Source organism: Stegodyphus dumicola, chromosome 8, assembly GCF_044657685.1.
Source record: "Stegodyphus dumicola isolate Sdum_Otavi_A_Nest chromosome 8, ASM4465768v1".
Classification (NCBI taxonomy): domain Eukaryota; kingdom Metazoa; phylum Arthropoda; class Arachnida; order Araneae; family Eresidae; genus Stegodyphus; species Stegodyphus dumicola.
Window position 1 is genome coordinate 96345330 of NC_140775.1, and position 16652 is coordinate 96361981.

At 34.5% G+C, this 16652-nt stretch overlaps 1 protein-coding gene across 2 annotated transcripts in view; it reads right to left on the minus strand.

Moving 5' to 3' along the window:
* LOC118202453 (CD109 antigen-like) overlaps window positions 1–16652 on the minus strand; it is a 148951-nt gene that overhangs the window by 32015 nt on the left and 100284 nt on the right. For both annotated transcript variants that reach the window (XR_015042626.1, XM_085822147.1), the window contains exons 29-30: window positions 11716–11927; window positions 11142–11291 (exon numbers count right to left, since the gene is read on the minus strand). Coding sequence is in view for 1 of the 2 variants with exons in the window: in XM_085822147.1 (XP_085678273.1) it covers window positions 11142–11291; window positions 11716–11927 (362 nt within the window). In the remaining variant the exon portion in view is untranslated. The remainder of the gene's footprint in view (window positions 1–11141; window positions 11292–11715; window positions 11928–16652) is intronic.

The window sequence follows — 16652 nt, forward strand, 5'->3', positions numbered from 1 at the left end:
GACATTCTGAAGGCAAAGCTCGATAGCTGGAGGAACTTCTGCACACAGCACACTGAAGTTTTCGGCGTACTACACAAGATAGCCTCCAGCAAAGTATTCATACCACCATTACATCGCACGTACGCTGGTTCACACATAGGGTCACAAGGCTTCATGGCCACCACACTTCAACGCATCCTTGACGCAGTATTCCCACATGATGGGAATGATGTTTCTTCTGAACATGAGGCATACAGCCTGTCCACGACAGTCCCAGATTATCCCCCATTTACAGTTAAGGAGGTCACAACTGTTATATGAACTCTCCCGGTCAAAAAGGCACCAGGGCCGGACTCTATAGACTACCGGATCTTGAGGGCAACCTACAAAGCCTGTCCAAGACTGCTAGTGGCTTACTTCAACAAACTTCTAAGTCTTAAGCACTTTCCAACACATTTTAAAATGGGCCAAGTGGTCCTCTTTACGAAAGAAGGCAAGGACCCCAATGATCCTTCGTCCTTTAGACCAATTTGCCTTCTGCAAGTCCTGGGAAAGCTCTTCGAGAAGCTTCTCATTCTCAGGCTGAAGCATCATATAGCAAAAAACGGTGTTCTCTCAGATGCACAATATGGCTTTCGGGAGCATCGCTCTACGCTTAATGTCCTGGAGCACGTCTGCGAGGAAGTCAAGCGACTGCGCAAAGAACAACAGCATGTGGCAGTCCTCAGTCTGGATCTGCAAAGTGCATTTGACTCCCTGTGGTGGCCGGCAATCCTAGAAGCTTTACATGCAGCTAACATCCCAAACAACATCCTACAGATTTTTAAAAGTTATCTCAGTAACCGCAGCTTCATCGCGGTTCACAATAGTGGAATAATTACCAGGCCACAGCAAAGTGTTGAAAAATATAGCTTATTTTTAAACTTTTTAATGCATCATCTCTCCTCCTTGAAATGTTTATTTAGTTTAGTCTTTATTTTTAATATAACATAGTAGTTACTTCTACTTGTTTTTCTTGCTGCCACTGTTTGCATTGAAAACGGACTGTCTCAACCTAATTGAGATGCAAAAACGAAACAATGTTACGTCATCTGAAAAGCCGATTTGTGCCGATAGCTGATTGGTTGCCGTGAGATGACGTCATTCCTACTTCTGCCATAAGTATCTCGTGTCGCTCTGGCTCAATGCTTCTAGTTCCTGGTTTACCGGCTGGTGTGTGAGCGGTTTCCAGCCCCTTCCAAAGGATGCCTGCAGTCCGGTGAAAGGATGCCTTGATTCCGGTTTACAAGATTATGGTTCCAGAGTGAAGTTCTTCAGTTCCGGGGGCTGTCCTGTGAGTGACTGCCGTAGGCAACGTCCACGTTTCTTCAAGGAGGGTGGAATTAAGTGCAAACGGCGTTAGGCCGGTTTTAAGTGGTTTCACATTTAAATTTTTCAGGTGTTTTCTTGACCATTGATTATGGACTTATGGAATGGGTAGCCTGCTTTATTTTTAGGTGGCATAGTCACTATTTAGGACTTTTTCATTTTTTTTTTAAATTTGTTTGTGTAGAATGCCAGTGTTTTGGAGTACAGGTAAAAATATTTGATGAATGATGATTATGTTATGTTTTGCCTAATACTCTAATATTGTTGAAATTTATTTTATGTGTTTTTATTTTTTATTATATTGTTAATAAATTTGTTAAGTTCAAAATCTTTTATTGTCTTCAATGTCTGCACAACATAACTCAGGGAGCTATCACTGCTACCACTGCTAAATGTTTAATTTCTTTAAACTTTAAACTTTGCTTTAGCATCATTTTGGTTATGGGCCCAGTAGCTCCTGAGTTATTTTTAGTGCAGACTTTTGAAGTTTAAAGTTAATTTAGGACTTAAGAGATTGGGGGGCGATTTTTGTTAAAATTCAAATATGGCTACTGTTAGTGTCATGCATAATATTGCTAAACTTGATGCATGTAATTATTTTACCTGGTCCAAAGATATGAAGTTTGTCTTGAATGAAAAAAAATGCATGGCTTTTGGTCAAAGGTGTTGAGAAAAGTCCTGATTTAGATGATGTTAAGGGTATTGCAAAAGAAATTATTACCGACTTTCAAAATAGAAGTCGATTGGCATTATCGTTAATTTATATGAATGTAAGCCCTGAATATAGAAACTTGATATGTGAAATTGATGACCCAGTAGTGGCATGGAATACGCTTGCCAAATATTTCCAGCCAGATTATAGGTCAAGACATATGTCCCTGTTTTCAGAGTTCTTAAATTGCAAAATCAAGCCAAATGAAAGTATTAGTTTCTTTTCTTCTAGATTAAAACGAGTAACTGAACAGTTAGCTGATATTAATCAGGCTGTAAGAGACTCATATATATGTTTCCAGTTTCTTAGGTTTCTTCCAGATAAATTTGATCAAGTAGTTCAGAATATTTTGAGGTGGCCAGATGAAAAGTTCATTTTTAAAAATGTTGAACTTGAAATTCTAGCAGAGGAAACACGTCTTAATTTAAGAGAGATGGATAGGGAAAACTCCAATAAGACTATAGAAGTTCAAAGTACTCACTGTGAACCCAAATTTAAGCAGATTAAAGGGCTCACGTGTTATAAATGTGGCCGTCCAGGTCATATTCAAAAATACTGTAGAATGAGAGGTAATTTTTCCAGATCACCCTCACCTGCTTCTTGTGTTTCCTCAGCTGTATCTAGTAGTAATAAAACATCTTCTAAGTGTAAGAATAAACCCAAGTTGAGTAAAAGTAATAATTCCCATGCACAGTCCCATTTTATAGCTCAAGCCAATGTTAACAATTTGGAAGAAAATGATGATAGAGGATCTTTGATACGGCTGCATCTCATCATTTTTGTAAAAATCGTGAATTGTTTGATACTTTTTCTCCTGTGAAAAATGAGAATATGCTAGTAGCTATTGATGGGGTAACTTTTCCAATTCATGGGAAGGGTACTGTTAAAATGAAATTTGGGGATACGGTTATTTTGCTTAAAGATGTGTTATATTCACCTGAACTAAGACGAAATTTAATATCTGGACCTAGGGTGGATATCAATGGAGCAAGATTTTATGGTAAAAATGGGCAAATTAAAGTTACTGATGATGAGAATTCAACTTTGTACAAGGCTAAGTTGATAGGGAGTAACTATCATGTGTTCCCGAAAATAATCAAAAAGGGGGGCAAATCTGTAAAATTTGAGGCATCCGCAGTTCAGAATAATAACAGTGAATTATGGCATGGTCGGTTTGGTCATATAAATTATGATACTATTGTCAGGACTAGTAAGAGACATTCAGTTCGAGGTCTTCCTGTGTTAAAGCACTCACCTAATTTGTTTTGTGAACATTGCCAAATCAATAAGCAAAGACGAATCTCCTATAGACCTTTAGAAGGTATTCAAGTAAATAGACCGCTTGAAAGGGTTTTCTCTGATGTATGGGGACCTATTAACATTCCAGGTAGGAATGGTGAACGTTATTTTGTTTCCTTTATTGACGAATATTCTCGTTACGTGGTAGTGTACCCCATTGTCGAGAAAAATCAGGTGTTTGAAGTATTTGAAAGGCATATAGCACGTGCAGAAAGATCTTTGAACCTTAAGTTGAAATACTTTAGGACTGACAATGGGCGAGAATATGATAATGATCAATTCAGGTCATATTGTAATAAAAATGGTGTAAAGCACGAATTTACAGATGTCTATACTCCAGAACAGAATGGAGTTTGTGAGAGATTTAATCAGACAGCTCTAAATAATGTACGTGCAATTTTGCACGATAGTGGAATGAGTTCCGAATTTTGGTCAGATGCAGTAATATATTTTGCATATTCATTTAATAGAATTTGTCATAAGGGCCAAGATAGAACCCCATTCGAATTATACACTAAGCGGAAACCATCAGTACGTCATCTTAAGGCATTTGGAACGATTGCCTATGCGGGAATTCCAAAGGCTAAAAGAAATTCTAAACTCGATCCAAAGGCAACAAAGGGCAGATTGATTGGGTACAGTGTACGAACAAAAGGGTACAAGATTTGGTTGGAAAATGAGCAAAAGGTAGTAGAAACCCTAAATGCTACTTTTAAAGAGTCGATTGGAATGCAGAAAAGTGGCAGTGGAGCTGCACTGGGCACCCTACCTGATTTGGAATCTGAAGAAAGGGTAGAGTTCCAATCCACTGACACTCCAGTTGGCTATTTTCCTGAAATAGAGGAAAGAACCGATACCAATGTACCTTCTTCTACAATTGGCACTGACACTGAATCTACATTGAGACAAGTAACTTGGCTTCGTAAACCTGTTCCAAGGCCAGACGGCACTCGTACGGATGTGTATTATTTTGAAAGGGGGTGTAATCAAAGACTACGATCACCAAATGATGTAGAAAGGTATTGCACTGAACATAATATTCAGTATGATCCTACCTTGTTTGATTTCAAGGGAAGCAATACTTATAGTGGTGAAATCCACCCAACTGGTACTCCTTCAACATCGTATACCCGAGATAGCTGACTAGATGTTTCAATTCCAAACACTTATAACCAGGCAATGAAATCCACAGAAAAGCTTAAATGGATAGAGGCAATGGAAGAGGAAATGGCCAACATGCGAAAGCATAAGGTATGGCATCTTGTTCCACTTCCTAAAGACAAGACTCCACTAGGTTGCAGGTGGATTTTTAACATTAAACGTGACGAATTTGGAAACATTGTTCGTTTTAAAGCTCGTTTAGTGGCTCAGGGTTATCGGCAAATTAAATACGATACCTATGATGAAACCTACTCTCCTGTAGTCAACTTTTCAGTAATAAGGCTCTTTTTCTCCCTTTTAGTTGCACACCTAGGATGGGCAAATATACAATGTGACGTGAAAAGTGCCTATCTCTACGCTCCTTTATCAGAGGAAATTTACATGTCCCAACCTCAGGGTTTTGTGGAGCGAGATAAAGAAACTTTTGTGTGTCGATTAGATAGAGCCTTGTATGGTTTACATCAGAGTGGCCGATTATGGTACTACGAGTTGGATAGAACACTATGTAACCTAGGGTTCATCAAGTTTGAGTGGTGTAATTGTGTCTATCGTTTTAAAGATTTTGTCATTCTGTTGGTTTATGTTGATGATATAGTTGTGTTTGGGAAAAGTGAAGTTCAGGCCAAAAGGATATTAAAAGTCCTGAGTTCACATTTTGATTTGAAAATTTTAGGTAAAACAAGAAAGCTTCTGGGTGTGGAATTTGAATATGAGAAAAATAGTGTTTTAATTCATCAGCAATTATATATAGAAGACATAGTTAATCGATTTAAGTCTTTTAAAATACAAATTACTTCCCTTCCAATAGTTAAAGGTGTGAAATACTCAAAGTCTCAAAGTCCCAGTACACAAGAAGAAACGACTGAAATGATGAATTATCCTTATAGAAATGTTTTGGGATGTCTATCGTTTCTTTGCAATCGTACTCGTCCGGATATAGCTTATGCTGTTAATATATTTTCTCAGTTCCAAAGCAATCCTGGTAAGTTTCACTGGGAAGGATTGCTTAAACTTTTAGGGTACGTTTCCAATACCAGACAGCACAAACTCAAGCTGGTATGCAAGGAACTGAAGCTCAATATATATTCAGATTTGGATTTTTCTTCAAGCAGGGATGATATGGTGTCTATTGGTGGACAAATAGCTTTGTTGGGAGAATCACCTGTATCTTGGTGTACGTTTAAAGAAAGGGGAGTGAGTTTATCTACTATGGAGGCTGAATTTATCTCCATGACTGAATCAGCAAAAGAATTAGTTTGGTTTAAAAACATTTTGGATGAATGCATTCAGTTTAAAATTGCAAGTAACTATGTTTTGAGACCAATATTGTTTGCTGATAACATGGCTGCTATATGTTTTACAAAATCACCCATTGAAAACTCAAGGACAAAACATATAGATGTGAAACTATTTTTCATTCGTGATCTATTGAACAGGGAAATTTTTGATTTAAAATATGTCCCAAGTAAAGATAATCTGGCTGATCCCATGACAAAACCGCTGACTAAGCATAATCTGGTAAAATTTTGTGGAACAATTTTCTTATGAAATTTGTTTTTGTGTGTATTTAAATTAAGAGTTTTGTTAATTTGAAAAATATGTTATAAGTCATATATGATGGATATTAGGTAAATGTAAAATTGTATAGTGTAAAATGTTGTATGAGTGACCAGGGCCCTGGGTAAATGTATTGAGCGTATGATCATATATATGACTTTGTATTGTTTTGTAACATGTTGGACTTTCTTGCTACGGTAAAATGTTTTTGAATAATGGGATAAGATTTTCCCAAAGAAAAATGTTCTTAAAAATTTCTGAATGAAATTGTGATATTTATTTATTCTTGTTTTGAATTTTTGTAAAGATACTGGCATTCGGTTTTTATTTCAGGTCGGAGATGGTGATGTGGGGGGGCATTTGTTGAAAAATATAGCTTATTTTTAAACTTTTTAATGCATCATCTCTCCTCCTTGAAATGTTTATTTAGTTTAGTCTTTATTTTTAATATAACATAGTAGTTACTTCTACTTGTTTTTCTTGCTGCCACTGTTTGCATTGAAAACGGACTGTCTCAACCTAATTGAGATGCAAAAACGAAACAATGTTACGTCATCTGAAAAGCCGATTTGTGCCGATAGCTGATTGGTTGCCGTGAGATGACGTCATTCCTACTTCTGGCATAAGTATCTCGCGTTGCTCTGGCTCAATGCTTCTAGTTCCTGGTTTACCGGCTGGTGTGTGAGCGGTTTCCAGCCCCTTCCAAAGGATGCCTGCAGTCCGGTGAAAGGATGCCTTGATTCCAGTTTACAAGATTATGGTTCCAGAGTGAAGTTCTTCAGTTCCGGGGGCTGTCCTGTGAGTGACTGCCGTAGGCAACGTCCACGTTTCTTCAAGGAGGGTGGAATTAAGTGCAAACGGCGTTAGGCCGGTTTTAAGTGGTTTCACATTTAAATTTTTCAGGTGTTTTCTTGACCATTGATTATGGACTTATGGAATGGGTAGCCTGCTTTATTTTTAGGCGGCATAGTCACTATTTAGGACTTTTTCATTTTTTTTTTTTTAAATTTGTTTGTGTAGAATGCCAGTGTTTTGGAGTACAGGTAAAAATATTTGATGAATGATGATTATGTTATGTTTTGCCTAATACTCTAATATTGTTGAAATTTATTTTATGTGTTTTTATTTTTTATTATATTGTTAATAAATTTGTTAAGTTCAAAATCTTTTATTGTCTTCAATGTCTGCACAACATAACTCAGGGAGCTATCATTGCTACCACTGCTAAATGTTTAATTTCTTTAAACTTTAAACTTTGCTTTAGCTTCACAAAGAGGCTGCCCACAGGGATCATGCGCAGGTCCAGACCAGTGGAACTTAACATTTAACTCGATTCTAAAAGCAGAATGGCCGGCTCACACAACAGTCGCAGCCTTCGCAGATGATGCCACTTTCGTGGTCAGTGGGAAAAGCCGCGTCATCCTTGAACAAAACTGCAAGGAAGTCATTGACATGTTCTATGACCTTTGCAAGGCTAAGAAGCTTAACATCCCGCATTCAAAATCTAAATATATCATCTACCATAAACCGGGCCAGACCTTACAAAGAAACCCGACAATTACGATGGCAGGTCACAGGATTAAAAGAGTTAAAGAGATGAAGCTCCTAGGTATCATACTAGATGAAGGCTTTACCTGGATCCCCCATTTAAGATCGCAAAGAACAAAAGCATTAAAAATAGCCATGAATCTAAGGAAAATGCAAGGCTCCAAATGGGGACTGCGTCCCCATATTCTAAAGATCCTATACTCTGCAGTAGCAGAAAAGATCATGATCTACGGGGCGGCAATCTGGGCAAACCCCATGACCTGCAGGAAACAAAAAATTCTTCAAAGTTTCCAAAGACCTTTCGTACTGGCGATTACAAAGGCATATCAAACAACGTCGACAGCAGCCGCAGCAGTTCTGGCGGGACTAATCCCGCTACCAAAGCACAGCAGGAAGCCGCAATTACAATGTTTTCCCAATTGCATAGAAAAGCACAATTTGGGGAGTTCAGCTATGACCCTGCAGACTTCGAGTTTAAAAGTTCAAAACTTAAAACGCACCCTTCAGATTACGGGAAAGGTGACGGGACAATGCAGTCGGCAGTGCATATACAGTTTTCCATAATGGCACTGAAGTGCAAACCTGGAAGTGCCATATGTCTCCGCACAATTCGGTCTTCCAGGCGGAAGCCCTTGCTTTGCTGAAAGCAATAGAATGGGCACAAACTACCACAGCAGAAGATTTTACAATCTATACTTATAGCCTATCGGTACTATACGCCATCAACGACCCACGCCACACCTCTCCACTCGTGTCCCAAATTCAGGAGACACTAAGAAATATGAGTCCGGTCCAAAAAATTGAAATCTCTTGGGTAAAAGCGCACGTTGGTGCCCAGGGCAACGAACGCGCAGATACCCTGGCAAAAGAGGCAGCACAGGACCGGGATGCGGTGCAAATAGACCCACCTTTACCAAAGTCACTTCTCAAGCGGCAGACTTGGCAGTCAGCTCTGTCGCAGTGGCAGCAGGAATGGAACACGTCACCACAGAGTCGGCGAACTTTCGAATTCATACGAAAAGTGGACACGGAACGACTCATATCTGCGCCCTTCTTAACAAGATTCATCACAGGACATGGGCCGTTTCCGACCTACTTCGCAGAGAGAAATATATCCTCCACAGACCTATGTGTCTGCGGAAAAATCGGGTCCCCCGACCACTACCTGACGGAGTGTCAACTCACCACACAATGGCACGTTAAACTCCCGTCGAATAATGTGGCCGCCTTTAAAAGATTAGTGCTGAAACAACCACGACTTATGGACAAAATCAAAAAGATCATGGATCACTTAGAAGTACTGGGGCAGGAGCTCTGCAGCCCTGCATAGGTGCCGCACATGCCAGTTTCTGTAACATACGTGGCAAAGTGAGTACCTCGCTAGCATATATGCTCAGCGTGCCACAGACGCATTAACAACGTACCTCAGCATGCACTGTACCCATCGTACACGCACCAAGAGAATAATGCATAGACAAGTGTATAGTGCAGTCTAGAATTCTCTTACAGTTTATGTCCGCCTGTTTCTTATGTACATCTACCAGCCAAAGTGTAAATTTCTATTATCGTGTTGTCAAGTTTTTAAGAGTCTCAGCCCCTGTAGTAGGCATGTATTAAATATTCACATTAATGTGCACTTCATAATATGTCGAATCCACGTAGTATTTAGTGTTCTCATATGCGTATATGCCTGCATATTTCAGTGTATTGCATTCACGTGTATGTAACAGTAGTATAGTATAATTGTTTAATCTTATTTACGTGTACTGTATTCACGTATTATCAGTGTATTGTATCCACGTGTATGTTACAATAGTATAATTGAATAGTTGTATAATCTAATTCACGTGTATTTTTGTGTACATGGTACTTACGTATCAGTGTCAATGTATATCAGTGTAAAGTATATTAGTGTGTCGCATTAATGTGCATTGGTGTATTGTGCCTATATTTTAGTGTATCGTGTATTAGTGTTTAGTATATCGTGTATAGTATATTAGTGTGTCGCATCTATGCGCATTGGTGTCTTGTATCTATCTTTCAGTGTATAGTATATTAGTGTGAAACATTTATGTATATTGACGCATCGTGTCATTGGTTTATTGTGTCTATAAATATATTCTAGCATCATGTTGTCATGTTTCAAGATCTAAGAACATACAGAGTAACACCTGTAGTAGTACTGTGTATTATTAATATTTACACAAAAGTGTATTTTAAAATATATAGAATTTATGCAGTATCTATGTGTATCAATACTTAACTTTTTTATATATTGTAACTTAGCGTAAGTTTCTACCTATCTCAGTGTATTGTATCCACGTGTATGTTACAGTAGTGTAATAGAATAATTGTATTATCTTACCTATGTGTATTTTTGTGTACATGGTACTTATGTATTAGTGTCAATGTATACTAGTGTGTCGCATTTGTGCGCACTGGTGTATTGTGTCTATCTTTTAGTGTATAGTATATTAGTGAATTATTGTATAGTATACTGGTGTATAGTATATTAGTGTATAGAATACTGGTGTATAGCATATTAGTGTGTCACAATTATGTGTATTGGTGTATTGTGTCTATCTTTGAGTTTACAGTATCTTAGTGTGTTGCATTATGTACATTGACGCATTGTGCGATTACACGATCAGGTCTATTTGTAAACTACTATATTTATGTCTATTTAAAATTTCAGCTACAGATAGTTGCAGGGTCCGGACAGCACCCGAGTAGTCATTGTAAGCCGTCCGGCCCTGCTGTCACCTGTCACCTGTCTACAACAGGTTAGTTTTCAAAACCAGCGAGACCATCAACTTAATATGTGAAACATAATGTCATGAGCATTTCGCAAATCATCAGTTGAATAAGTTGTTTTGCATGCCATTTTTCATTCTTCCTTTCAATTAAGTCTGTAATTCTTTTTTTGCAACTCATAGTTTATGAATTTTGACCAAAATTCATGATAGATTACACAATATCCATAAATCCCAATAGGTAATTCTTTAATTCTATCAGCTATACTCAACAATTAGTTCAAATTCCTGCAACACAGTAAAGCAATTCCAAATGTTTGAATTGCTCTGTATAGCTTTTACAGTAAAATGCATACTACAGGAATGATGCTTGGTCAACAAATGAACAAACTACCTCATTGACGAACATATTAAACAGTAACAGAAAAAGACCACAATATAGAATTGTGTTTAGAAGCTGTTAGTAGAAATTAGTTAGCTAAGATATTCCGACTTTTATTTTCCATTAATTATGATTATCTTTATGAGTACTGTCAAAATATGCACAGTGAAATTAGCAATACTCTTTTTAATTCCTCCTTATTTCAGATGCTGTACACTGTAAACAGCTTAATGAAACTCTCATTTTATTAACATTTGTAATTAAATCATAAAGTTACATAATAGAATGATTAATTAAATCATAAAGTTACATAATAGAATGATTAATTAAATCATAAAGTTACATAATAGTAACAGTTACGAATTAAAAATAATTCACTCACCTCAATTTCTTCAACAGTGAAACTTTTTGCATTAGAAATTCGCAATTCCTTCTGTCCATTCGGATAAGTAAATTTGATGACAATATTAGAGCTTGGTGGGGTTATAAATGGTGCTATTTCACTGACGGCATGAAGAGCAACAACAGTATCCTAATTTAATGCCACAAAAAATTATTAATGAATTTCCAGTCTCAAGTTATACAATAATATTTTACACAATATACTTATTATAATAATTATTTTATATAAATCATTTGTCATGTTAAAGTATATTAAATGTAAAGAGAACAATAGAGCATACTAATGAACATAAATGCAAGAATTTTGATTGTTTATATAAGAACAGAAAGTCAAACATGTGCCATATTTTCAATTAAAACTATATTAAATTTAAAACGGAAATTTTATATAACAAGCAAATGTTGTCAGTGATATTCTTTTTTAAATGTTAGTATTAAAATAAGCCTCAAAGTTGATTTCATGAGATGTTAAATGCATGACCAGCTGCATATTTAATCAATGAAAAAGCAATACTATTACAATAAAGAAGTACAGGCATATAAAAATATTTTACCTGAGTTGATGAGAAACCACCATGTCTGTTCTGTTTCGTAATTAACCACCTCAGAATTGGGATTGCTCCAGTAGTATCGAATCGAATAGCAAAAGTCCGAATGGCATAAGAAACTGTTTCGATATCAATAGATGAAGCTAAAAACCAATAATCAGACTGCTTATCTGTGGTATTAACTTGACTTTCCTTGTTGTCCCAAAACATCGTATCATCTGAAACCATTACAACATGGTCATTTTAAGTAAAATGTTACACACAAAAAGTATTTTTACTAAATGTTCTCAGATTTCTTATTGATCATACAAAAATATCCGATATTCTTTTACATTTATACACATGTTAAAAGTAGAATGTTTAATTTAGGCAAAGTATACAAAGATACAATGTTTACAGAATGATAGATATTAAATTCAATCCTGATAACATGAAAGTACTGATTTTTTAAAGGTTTTGGTATTACATTAATAAAGTCATTTTAATATTGTTTGCTTCTTAAATGCTACATTAAAATGTTGAATTTTTTATGTAATTATTAGTCATGACACAAAATATCAATAAAAGTAGATATCAGAAACTTTTACTTGTGCAATATAATATGTAAGGTATTCAAAAAAAATCTGTGAATTTTTTTAATTATGAAGTAAATTATGTTTCAACTGAAATTAATAAAACCAGGAGCATAAGGTCTTCTGAACTCATGTGTCTAACCTTGCTTGTGCAGTGATGCTTCTTAATGTCTCAAATTATCTTTAAATCTTATGAAAGGATGTTATCTCCAAAATGGGATTCATCATTTATAGAAAGGAGAACATACAATCTGTTAAAAATTGCCTATTACTCCCTAGGTTTTATTCCACAAGAGTTTAATCTATGAAGATCAGCAAAACCTGTAGTGTACCATGGCACCTAAATGCACTCAATAAATTAAATAATTCATTACCCAAGTATATGAGAAATAGCTCATGACCAGATCTATAGAAAGCATCCACAAATAAAATTAAATGCATTCAGACTTGTATGGATGCTCATGAACATCACTTTTGACATGTTTTACAGAATTTCTGAAAACCGTTGTAAAACAAGTTAATATTTACAAGCAATAACAAGGGCGAAAAAAATTTGAAAGAGTTCAGATTTTAACAGTCACACAAAAGAGCTTTTTTAAAACTTAATATGGTTTATCAATAGAGATGGCTCAGGTGGAATACTGAAACAGTACACGTTTGGTTTGTCTGATTATGGAAGAGCACACAAAGGCTTTCGGCCTAAGAGCAGGAATGCCTTCATGAATGACTTTCTAAGAGAAATGGCTACCATCCACATTACAAATGACGAAAATGCCCATGCAGCCAGCCTGTTATCTGGAATTGAACCCAGATCAAATTATCAGTGTTCAGCAATTTTACTGTTTGGCAACTGTAAGGCACATTTTATACGCTGTTAGATGAATATACATTCAGATCAACATGGGAACATTATATATCTTCTATATATTCAAAAAGTGAAAAAATATGCAATTCTATCAAAATATTTAATGTTTTAATTAGATATATCATGAATTAAATGCAATTATTTAAATCAATCATTATTTTTTTTTTCCTCTTAAGAACTGCATCCATTGCTTTTAAATAGGTTAGATTTTAGACAGATTAAACAGATAATATAACAGACAGATTAAATTTGAAAGCTCAATATGTTACATTTTGCCAAATGGTAATAGACTCAAATAAAAAGTGAAACAATGCAAAATTGTGTTTTGAGGCTAACAATCTCTGTGGGCTTAAAAAAAAAAAAAAAAAAAAAAAAAAAAAAAAAAAAAAATCTAGGAACAATCTTATCTTTTCATAATTTTATAAAGGATGAAGGAAAACTGTCTACCATTTACATTTACATTCCTTTATGCTATTAAAAAACAGACAAATATAATTGTTATTGAAAATTCTCTTAAGCAGCATGATTACAAAATAATAAGGAATAATAATTTAATTAAGGAAAATGATAATTTTCAAATGTAACAAAATAAGGTATTTATTTATTTTACATATATTTCATGTTTTTAGAAGTATTTTTCTGAGAGAATTTAAATATATATTTTAGATTTCTCTCTCATAAAAATAAGTGATTCAGTGATTGTCTGGGCAGGAAACTATTTAAAAAAAAAAAAAAAAAAAAAAAAAAAAAAAAAAGCATTTTAAATTATTTTGTCTTTTTATTGTCATTGAAAGTTTTATTGATAAAGAGCATCAAAATTTTTTCACACACAATATAATTTGACATTATGCAAAAACATCCATTTCATGTAAGAATGTAATATATTTAGCATTCTTATTCACATATTTAAATTTTGAACTGTTTTAACCCAAAATATTCATCAGTTGCTTGCTAGATAAAATATATTCAATTTTGTCTTTAAAGTTGATTTTTACTTAATTCTTTATTAAAAACACAGCTAAACACATCAGCGACATGTGTCCTACATTTTTGGATTTATTTATATCTTGGATTTACGAAGAAGATTAGTATTAACAAAGATGAGGTGCAGGATGAAAGATAGAATGAGGCTAAAGATGGTGTGCAGAACAAGGAAGTTACATGGAAGAACAGCAGACCTTCAAAACATTTGCTGAGAAACGTTCATCTATGTCAATACATCATGTTATGGTAATCAATCATCATTCATGATAATAAACAGCAAATTTTTGAAATTATAGAGGTAATCTTATAAGTAGGCAGACATTTGAAGTTTTATGCCATCATACTAAGAGATTCACAACTTTTGAGAAATGATAAATACAGTAATTTAAAAATGTTGCTTAATTTTGTTTTATGAAATATAAAATCATGAGATGCATTTTACTTTTAAATAATTTGTATAATTTTCAACATTGTGAATTTAATTGTGGCCAATAAATCAAAAAGACAACAACCAATGGACTCCACATGCTGCAATTTCTACAGATAACATAGCAAAACATGAACAAGTAAGTTCTAGAAATATATATTGAATTATACAGAAAAATCTCATATTTGGAATCACTGCTGACAGTTAAAAGAGATTTTATTATATATATATGTATGTGTATTTTGAATTTTATTCCTTATAAATTAAAAATTATTCTAGTGGTGTTTCCAATATATTAAAATTTAAAACAGTACAATTTTATAAAATAATATGTTTCATTATGGAAATAATGAATATACCAAGATCTCAATAATTACACCAACAATGTATACTGCTCAAAAAAAAAAAAAAAAAAAAAAAGAGGGAGACAGTTCTACATGTCCTGTTCTACTGGGCCTACTGACAAAATTCAAATTGCGTTCTTAGTCTCGAAAGTGCGACTTAGGATATATATATTAGATTTTCATATAGCGCTATTCTAACATAGGTATTTTGACACAAAATCGGACTTTTTCTGAAATAACATACAGTCAAAAGTCGTTAATCCAGACTCGTCGGGACTTCAGCGATTCTGGATTATCGATTTTTCCAGATTATAGATCATCAGTTTAAATCTAGTAAGATGGCATGCAGAAATTATAAAATAAAAAATATGAAACCGTAATTTATGAAATAAAGAACAATTATGATCTAAAGGATATCAAAATTTACAAAAAAAAAAAAAAAAAAAAAAGCTTAATATTTATTTGTTTACTTTATTAAACATTTCTTTCAATGTAAGTTGTTTAAGTTGCTTCGTTTTATGTGATAATACTTTCTCTTTAATTCTATAAACAGACATAATTTCTTCTTCAGTTACAAAGTTCTGCTTTTGCAGTCCTATAATTGCTATGTCGAGAATACCGACTAATTTGTCAATCGAAATTTTTTCGTTTTCAATAACCTCTGTGTCACTTTCTTCACTATCGGCAGCGAATTATAATGACAAGGTATTTGATTTAAATCATATTAAAGACGGAGTATATCGAGATGAAATACTACATTTAGTAAGGAATTATAAGCCAAATAAAATAAAAACATCTGCCCTGAAGATAAGGATAGTGCTGACAGATCAACTTCCAATTCATTGCGCGCTGCGGCGTTTCCCCCCTCCCGCCGCAGAGCAGCGTGAAATTGATAAACAGATTTCGGAATGGTTAGATAAACAAAGAATTATGCCTTTATCCATTTTTTGCAGCAATTCCACTTTTTGTTTAATGGACTTCGAAACATACTTTCGCTTTGCAGATCCTTTACATATTAGTAAATATATATCGAAATTCTATTTGACATAATCGAAAGTTCAAGCTTACTTTTATAAAATTGCTCTAACAGTTTGCAAAAAATAATAAGCCGGATCCAATTCGAAGATTAAGGAACAACGCAATCTGCAACATTAACTGAATTAGATAATTTTAGCTTAGCTTATACCGCCCATTATACATTAAATGCGCATGCGTAAATGTATTATGCACATGCGCACACGCATATTCGCAGCCGTAAAGGTCTTACGTGCATGCGCAGAAAGTTTGTAGCTTTGAGGTCCGGATTATGGGTGTCCGAATGAACTAATTTTGACTGTACCAATTGTTTTACATATTTCGATTCTGTCCCTCAAATTACGTCTAAATATGAAATTTTCTAAAATTTGGAGTGAAATTTACGGAGAAATTCACAAATTTATGTTGCCACTTTTTTTTCAGTTTGCGCCAAAAATAGTTCACTTGGCGAACTTCTTAATATATGGCAACCTAGTTTCCTTTCCTGTGAGAGGGAAAAAAGTCACAATCATTCCTTTTTTCCAAATAATATTTTTTATATTATATTTTAATTATAACTGTTATTATTTTAAGTAATTTTTTCTTTTTCGAATTTCATTTTAATTGTTTAAGTTGCATGTTTTTTTTTTCGAATAACTGTTTTAAAAATTTCTATTTACCTATTCGAACTGCGTAAATTAAAGGTGCAGCATTTTTTTTTTAAATAGTTTTCTTTA